At 51.4% G+C, this 9,003-nt stretch overlaps 1 protein-coding gene across 1 annotated transcript; it reads left to right on the forward strand.

The window, feature by feature from the left end:
• The first annotated feature begins 2,180 nt into the window (after window positions 1-2,180).
• LOC100383466 (uncharacterized) lies at window positions 2,181-4,887 on the forward strand. Its single transcript, NM_001176114.1, has 2 exons — window positions 2,181-3,908; window positions 3,992-4,887. The coding sequence occupies exons 1-2, from the start codon at window positions 2,183-2,185 to the stop codon at window positions 4,723-4,725; spliced, it is 2,460 nt and encodes an 819-aa protein (NP_001169585.1). The 5' UTR covers window positions 2,181-2,182; the 3' UTR covers window positions 4,726-4,887.
• The last annotated feature ends 4,116 nt before the right edge of the window (window positions 4,888-9,003 follow it).

Here is a 9,003-nt window from a genome sequence, read left to right on the forward strand (position 1 = left end):
TTCTAAAAGACCCATCAGGGTTCAAAGCTAGTCTAGTTTGAACCATAGCAGCATGATCAGACTTCTTTTTACATGATTTCTGGTGCCTAAGCAAGTGTCCAGTGCCAGCATTAGAATTAGCACTCAACCGAGCCTTGCAAAATTTGCAAATACCTGCAATGCACACCTTCTTACCATTACAGTTTTCTGTGACTTCAGTGAAGTCATCCCAAACAGCAGATCGACGCTTACCAGTGCTAGAAGAAGTCAATGAATCAAGTTCATTAGAGCCAGCAGCATCACTTACCGGCCCGGCATTATGAGTGCTATCGACACCGAACAAGGCAGCAACAGCATCTCCCGTGTCGTCGACGTCATCGGGAAGCTGCCTTAACTCAACGAGCTCGTCGTTGATGGTTCTAGGGTATCGACCGTTGTCGTCGTCGTCATCCATAGCCCAATCCTTTCTCTGCACCGTACCTCAACGGCCCTGGCGGCACTAGCATGACCACGACATAGTCGACCGGCGACCTACCAAAACCCACAAGCAAGCAGCGAAGAGGAGATTTGGGTTAGGGATTGCCGATTGGGGACTGGTGAGGAAGAGCCGGAGAGTGACATACCTGCCAAGCCAAAGACGAGGGTCAAGTGCACGACGACGGACGACGCGGGAGGGAGAGTCGAAGAAGAGGAGATTAGGGTTATGGTTAGGGATTGGGATTGCCGACTGGAGAGGGAGAGCCGGAGAGGGACGTATCTGCCAAGCCGCAGCCCGGAGCCGGAGACGATGACGTGGGAGGGAGAGCCGGAGTCTGGAGAAGAGGAGATTAGGGTTAGGGATTTCTCGATTGGGGAGGGACCGAGCCACCAAGGGAGAGCCAGAGTCTGGAGAGGGGCGCCGCACGGAAGGGGAGCTGGTGACGAAGATCCGGCAGAGACGACGACGACAGTGAGGCGGTGCCGCGGTAAGCAAGCAGCGGGCGAAGGCGCGGTGCAGAGCGAATTGATTGGGGAGAGGGAGAGCCGAGAGCGCGGAGTGGCCGAGTGGGGAGAGGGAGGCCGGGCGCCGGGCTTATGCCCCCGCTCCCCGATACCGGGCCGCCGTGCCGCCCGGCGGGCGCTGCCGGCAGCCCAGACACGGCCTGGTTAATTGGTCCGGGCCGGCCCGGGCATGACTCCAACTGGGCCGTGCCGTGCTTGGGCCGGGCCAAAAAACCGGATCTCGTGCCGGTGCCGGGCTATCGTGCTCTGGGCTACATGCTCATCTATAGTTATGATTGGTTAACTTCCATCGGCTTCTCACTAGTCACTAGACCGACACAAGCTAGTTAATCCTTATATCGACTTAATCACGACAGACAAAAGTTACTACACGTCAAGGTTAATTTCCGTCGACCATTTACGACCGGAAAAAGTTACTAATATTCGTCGTTTAACAGGTACCGGCGAAAATCCAACAAAAAAATAGATAAAACCGACGAAAATCAATTAACTTCAGTTGGTTTTGTCTAATTTCTGTCAGGCATAAAATTTCTCGGTTTTTCTGTTGTGCTTGTTTTCCCGCTCCTTTCAATCTCCTAGAAAGGTAGGAAGGAGCAAAGCTGGAAGAGCATCAACCTTTGTACCATCGCGTCCACATCATGCATGAGGAGTCCAAAAAGCGGACAAACAAAACAAAAGTACTCAGGCGTGCGTGATGCATCAACGGATCAACCTGCTCTCTTCTTTCTTTGCCCTTTGCACGGCATGGGGAGTAGGAGTAGGGGGTACCGTATCCATGTCAAGATCCTCCCCCTACTCCCGTCTCCACTCCATGACCCGATGGGACGATACATCATTTTCCTCTCATTCCCTTTGGCTCGTTTTGATACCCTCAAGACTGGCTGGCTGGCTGAAAGGGATGGGAGGGAGAGGTCTCTGGTGATCCAGTCTCCATTGTAATCACTAATCAGTTCTTATTTTCCTTCCCTGTCCTCTGTTCCATTCCCTAGTCTCTCTCTACTCTCCACTCCACTTGCTCTGGAGTATCCCGCCCGGAGTCCTCTCCTTGCTTTGCCATTGTTCTGGTGAACCACACCACCTTCCCAACAAATCCGAGCTATTAGCTAAAGCAATACCCGCACCACCATCGCCATTGCCGACCCCTCCTCTTCTTAACCTCCATGCATGCTGCATGCCACGGCTTCACCTCACCTCCACCGCCATGGCCGGCACCAATGGCGCCCCTCGCCTTCTCCGCCTCCCTACCACTGCCACTACCAGTACCAGCTCGACGCCACTGCTGCGACTACTAGCGCTACTACAGCTACTATGCCTCGCCTCGGCGCTTAACCAAGACGGCATACTGCTGCTGTCCTTCAAGCAATCCCTCGCCTCCGACCCCCTCGGCTCCCTCTCCGGCTGGGGGTACGCCGACGTCACGCCCTGCGCGTGGAACGGCGTCGTCTGCTCGCCGGACTCGCGAGTCGTCAGCGTCGTCCTGCCCAACGCGCAGCTCGTCGGCCCCGTCGCCAGGGAGCTCGCCCTCATCGAGAACCTCCGCCACCTCGACCTCTCCGGCAACGCGCTCACCGGGACCATCCCGCCCGATCTGCTCCGCGCGCCGGAGCTCCGCGTGCTCTCGCTCGCTGGCAACGGCATTACCGGCGGCCTGCCGGAGCAGGTCGGCCAGCTGCGCAGCCTCCGCGCGCTCAACCTAGCCGGCAACGCTCTCTCCGGGGCCGTCCCGCAGAACCTCACCCTGCTGCCCAACCTCACCGCTGTCTCGCTCGCCAACAACTTCTTCTCCGGCACGCTCCCCCGCGGGGGCTTCCCGGCGCTGCAGGTGCTCGACGTCAGCGCCAACCTGCTGAACGGCACCCTGCCGTCGGACTTCGGCGGCGCCGCGCTTCGGTACGTCAACCTGTCCTCCAACGGCATCGCCGGCGCCATACCGTCGGACATGGCCTCGCGTCTGCCGGCCAATGTCACCATCGACCTGTCCTACAACAACCTCACCGGCGCCATCCCGTCGGTGCCGCCGTTCTCGGCGCAGAGGCCCACGGCGTTCGAGGGCAACGCCGAGCTCTGTGGAAGGCCCCTCGACAGCCTCTGCGGCTTCACGTCCTCCTCCTCTGCTGCCGCGGAGCCCCAGCCCCCGAACGCTACCGCGAAGTCGCCGCCGGCCATCGCGGCGATACCCAGGGACCCTACCGAGGCGCTTCCTGGCGATGGTTCCAGCAGTGCCGCAGGCGCGTCGGCGTCCGGGGAGCAGCGCGGCAGGATGCGGCTTGCTACCATCGTCGCCATCGCCGCCGGTGACGTGGCTGGCATCGCCGTCCTGTTCGTTGTGGTCATGTACGTTTACCAGGTGAGGAGGAAGAGGCAGCGTCAGGAGGTGGCGGCGAAGCAGAGGACGGGCGTCGTGTTCAAGAAGCCGGATCCCGACGAGTCTCCGGACGCTGTCAGCCGGAGCCTTTCCTGCTGCCTGCGCAAGAAGGCCGGCGACGACAGCGACTACTCGGAGGAAGTCACGGACACGTCGCCGGCCTCCTTCGCAGATCACAAGAACGGCAAGGCGGCCGGAGCTGAAGCGGCGAGCAATAAGAAGATGGGCGGGGACGGCGCGGTGCTAGTGACGGTGGACGGCGGCGCGGAGCTGGAGCTGGAGACGCTGCTGAAGGCCTCGGCGTACATCCTTGGCGCCGCCGGCAGCAGCATCGTGTACAAGGCCGTTCTGGCCGACGGCGCGGCGCTGGCGGTGCGCCGGATCGGCAGCGAGTGTTCGGGGGTCCGGCGCTTCGGCGAGCTGGACGCGCACATGCGCGCCGTGGCGAAGCTGCGGCACGACAACATCCTCCGCCTGCGCGGCTTCTACTGGGGCCCTGACGAGATGCTCATCATCCACGGCTTCGCCATCAACGGCAATCTCGCCAACCACTCCGTTAAAAGTACGTTATCTATTCGGAATTCGGTCCATCATCATCACCCACCCCGGGCCGTTGCCAAAATGACAATAAATGGCCGCATGCAGGGAAGCAGGGGTCGTCGCCGATCAACCTCGGGTGGAGCGCGCGGCTCCGCATCGCGCGCGGCGTGGCGAGAGGCCTGGCGTACCTCCACGACAAGAAGTGGGTGCACGGCAACGTGAAGCCAAGCAACATCCTGCTGGACGCGGACATGGAGCCGCTGCTGGCGGACCTCGGCGTGGACCGGCTGGTCCGCAGCGCGGACGGCGGCGGGCTGACGAAGCCGTCGTCGGCGGCGCTGGCGGGTCGGTTCGGCGGGAGCAAACGTTCGGCCAAGAGCCTCCCCGACCTGTCGCCGCCGCCCAGCCACGTAGGCGGCACGGCCGCGCAACCGGCGAGCCCGGCCGTCGACACGGCGGCGCACTACCGGGCGCCGGAGGCCGTGAGGAGCCCCAGGGCGAGCGGCAAGTGGGACGTGTACTCGTTCGGCGTGCTCCTGCTGGAGCTGGTGGCCGGGCGCGCGCTGACGAGCCTGGAGCTGTGCCAGTGCGCTGCGGCGGAGGGGAAGGCGCAGGCGCAGGCGCTCGGGGTGGTGGACCCCACGCTGCGCCGCGAGGTGGAAGGGCGGGAGGAGGAGGAGGAAGCGGTGGCGAGCTGCCTCCGGCTGGGCGCCGCGTGCTGCGCCATGGTGCCGAGCAAGAGGCCGTCCATCAGGGACGCGCTGCAGGCCGTGGAGAGGATGATACCTGCTGCGGTTGCTTCGTCGTCAACATCCACGGCAGCATCACACCGTCATTGAAAAAATAGAAGAAGAAAGGACACGTCTTGCGTCGAAAAAATTGCTTGCCATGGATGCATGCATGCTTGTAGCTTCTCGTCTCTGTACCATACCATCGTCATTCACGGTTTTGTAAGTACCAGCTCCGATCCTGAAAGGAATTGGTTTGCATGGTTGCATTGCATCTCACTCGGATTTTGGAGGCGATTCTTCTAGTTCATACAGCAATGGCCCCCTCATCGATCAATCCTGCCTGCAAATACGCCCCCAATGCGACAAATGTTATCTTCAGTCTTGCAGTATAAACAATTATGGGAGGCAAGGCAACACATGAAGGCGTCAGAGCGCCCCGCCGGCCGGCCGGCCGGCCCGTGATATGGATTCCTCTTGGAGCGCGGCAAGGCGGAAGGCTCCAAATAGGTGTCCGGGGTGCTTGACATGGCATGGATGCGTTTGGCGCCAACCCCACCCGCAAGGCAACAAAACATACATCTGCTGTCTGCTGCCCACCACACCACTCCCTCCTCTACTCTGTACGGGAGATGCCACCCTTTCATATCATACACTTTTATATATTTTACATGTCCCGGATATGTTCCGGACTTCCGGTGTGTGTACGTGCAGTAAGCCAGTAACATCCTTTTTTACAACCAACTTTGCATAGTAAAGAAAACGCTGCAGCTTTATAAGCAAGCAAAGTTGCGTGCATGCGTGGCCCAAAGCTAAAACTATCGATTCCGTCACCACACAGCACTGACAGAATGCAGCTAATGATGAGGTGGTTCTGCTACTCTATATATCTATTATCAGCTTGCACCACATCAGCATCGATCCAGTTACCGACTCCTATTAAGGTACTTTTGGTTCACCAAATATAACTAAATAATAATAGTAATAATTGGCACTCGAGTATTAACAACGAGTTTAAATAAGCCAATATTATTATTTGATTACGGTTGGATTTAAACAAACATGATTTAACATTATTAATTATTCATTACGTTACAAATATGTTAACCAAACAACACCCAACAAACTTTTAATTAATATAAAACATATGTTTTATTAAATAAAAATATATTTGATTACATAAATAAGTAAATAAAATTATATAATTCATAAAAAATAATTAAAAATATATAACATAAATATGAAAATAAAGCTATATAATTCACGAATATATATGATAAACTAGTACTCTTCTTTGTATTACTCTTGCACCTCTTTTCTGGTTTATTTCTCCTCCAATTTAAGTTGCTTCATCAACTTTTTAAGGTCAATCTATAAGCCCTTTTCATGTCTTTGTCCAAGTCGATGATAGAACAACCCAACAATTTGTTAGATTGTTCAAACAATTTAGTTTAAGAAAGCCCCTCACTAGCCTTTTAGAGCTTCTTTAACATGTCTTTCTATGTAGATAGAGACTAGCTCCTACTTGATGTTGGGCTCTTCTACTTCTGTTGAGCTCTTGCCCTATCATGGACAATAGGGCATTGTGCGCCCACACTTTCCTATGACACCGAGTTATGATCGTTGTCCAAGTTGAAATGGGATCTTTAGCTCTCATCACTCAAGGCATCAATATTGTGCTTCACGTACCACTTGGGCTGATGGCGAAGAGTGTGCCACATGCGCTCCAGCTAGAGATGGCAATGGGTACCCGCTACCCGAAACCCGGTGGGTCTTTGCTCTATTAGGGTATGGGTTTGGGTCAATTTCTCTACCCATGAGTTTGTTAATGGGTTCAAATGGAAACCCAACGGGTACATGGGCATGGGTTTGTTCTTCCACTACCCATACCCGCAAACCCATGGGTTTTTAAAACCCTCCTTAAAATCAACATTCCTTATAAATATGTCTCATAATATTATTAATTGAATATGTTCTAATTGAAATAAATTTCATGTAACAATTTTTAGGCTAAAATTAGTTATCACTTGTTCCTTTTTATGCTAGCTTATTAATGTATTGATTGTCATTTACATGATGAATTATTTTTTATGTTGATGTTAGTGGGTATGGGAAACCCGTTGGGTACCCGAAACCCGCATGGGTATGGGTTTGGGCAAAATTTTATACCCGTCATGGGTATGGGTTTTTTAGCGAGTGTATTTTTTCTTCGCGGGTACGGGTTTGGGCAAGTAATACCCAGCAGGTTTTTACCCATTGCCATCTCTAGCTCCAGCTTGAACTTGGTTTTTTTGTCAGGCTTATTGCGAAAACTCTCTTTGGTCACTTCAAGCAGCATATCGTCATCTGCTCCACTCGATTAGGTCGCATATAAGCGGTTGTAGACGTCGTTGAAGAGTGTGATCTTCTGGTTGCTCGTTGACCACCAATCCTTCAACTTCTTAGGGGTATGGGGCGATGATCTTATGTGGTGTAGTTGTAAGTGTTGGCTATTTGGCCTCAGAACGCTGATCCCTTCTTACCATTACCATCAATGGGGTCCACTAAGTATAGTAGCCACCCATGAACCTAAAAACCCTAAACTTAAAGTACTATCCTAAACCCTAAAACCCTAAACCCTAAAACCTAAAAATATACTTTAAAATATGGATGTACTTACTAGTCTTTCATCCTTTGTCTTTATCTAGTGCCGTCACTATTAGAATTGAGGAGCACCATAGTAAGTAGACTGGTTTGAAGTGGCATCACTGTGACTACTTGGGGGCACTATCGTAGTTGTAGGAAGAAAAAATAGATAATGGGCACCATATAAAGGAGTAACACCATATGAGGGAGGAACACCAATGAGGGGAGATGATAGAGGAGTGTTGGGGATCTACCTAAGTTTCTACAAGGAACCATAACCGGCCAACACAATTAAGGTAAAGACCCCCACCTTTCACCTTTGAAGGGGTTAAATGATTCATTAAGAGGAGAAAAAACATATGTGAAGATCATTGTACATGAGATGAAATAACATATACAAAGTATGAAACCGGCTTGCAGGGGTTCATTCATCTCCTTCGTTCCTTTGTTGCATAACGGAAAGATACAAATTACAAGATGACTTACAAGTCCTTTGGAATATTATACCTTCGAAGGTCTTGTAAGCTGATTTGAGCTCTTTTGTATGAGGATGCTACAGACTAAGGACATACAAGTGTTTGACCCCCATAACAGTGACACTGTACACCTATTTATAGGGTCGAGACGACATGCATCTCTATTTGGAATTACAAAAATGCCCTCTCCTTTATACATAGGCTCTATACAACCGAAGACAGGTAATTACGTCTTTCTGAAAGAGGGATGTGTTAGACCCTAGGTTTGAGGATGAAGCAGATGAAGACAAAGGGGAGATTATCCATGAAAGCCTAGCTATGTTGATATCGGGACATCCACTATTAAAAGTGGCCATATTAAGGTGTTCTAGATACTTGGTTAGCTTGATGATTAGAAGTTGGTGAGACTAGATAGGGAAGGCACAACACCTTTACCCAGGGAAGGCAACATCATTGTGTTTAATAACTTCATTCGTGTTGGACTCTAGTTTTTAGTCCATCCCATGGTTGTAGAGGTATTGAAGAAGTATGAGGTGTTTTTCGATCAGTTGACACCGAGTACAATAATGAGGTATGGTGACTTTATCTAGGCTATCCAAAGCTAGATGGCCGAAGCAAGTGTTGAGTGCTTCTACTGAATTCACGAACAACATTACTAGACGAAGGCATATAGAAAGTAAGGATTGCACAATAACTTTGGATGCTACAATTTCTAGTACAGGAAGGATGCCCATGCACTAGTGTTGGCATATTAAAGAAAATGGCAAAATAACTAGACTAGAGAATGGTTTTACTATAAGGTCGATTCAAAGAAACAACTTGATATGAAAGATATCATCATAAGATCTCCAAATCTACCATTTGAACTAAATAAGCCTTTATGCAACATTAATGGAACCACCTAGATCGCCATGATAGCTTCAACATGGTGGCCAACTATATGCACATCCATGACCCGATCAAAGAATAGATAACATACTACATTTTTATTAAAAGTTGACTAGAAAATGTTTAAGCTAAAGGACACGAACAATATGAAGGAAGGGATTGAAGCCCAATAACTGATCCATTTGCCTTACAGATTTAAGTGCCTCAACATCTTTATGAAGTAGAGCAAAGAGTTGCTTGCTACTTTGGAGTCTGTTTCCAATGAGATCCTCCATAACAATATTACAAAATAAGATCGTTTACTTACCATGACATTCGATGGGCATAAGAGGAGAAGGCTAAACCAGGCATTTGAAGTGTATGTCTGGATGACCCCAATCTTGCCAAAGATGATGAGGCC

Source organism: Zea mays, chromosome 2, assembly GCF_902167145.1.
Source record: "Zea mays cultivar B73 chromosome 2, Zm-B73-REFERENCE-NAM-5.0, whole genome shotgun sequence".
Lineage (NCBI taxonomy): Eukaryota > Viridiplantae > Streptophyta > Magnoliopsida > Poales > Poaceae > Zea > Zea mays.

What these genes read in the sequence shown, in the direction of transcription:
- LOC100383466 (NM_001176114.1), top strand. Translation starts at nt 2,183, where the DNA reads ATGGCCGGCACCAATGGCGCCCCTCGCCTTCTCCGCCTCCCTACCACT. An exon ending in CGCCAACCACTCCGTTAAAA is followed by an intron (nt 3,909 to 3,991) that starts GTACGTTATCTA and finishes GGCCGCATGCAG; the next exon opens with GGAAGCAGGGGTCGTCGCCG.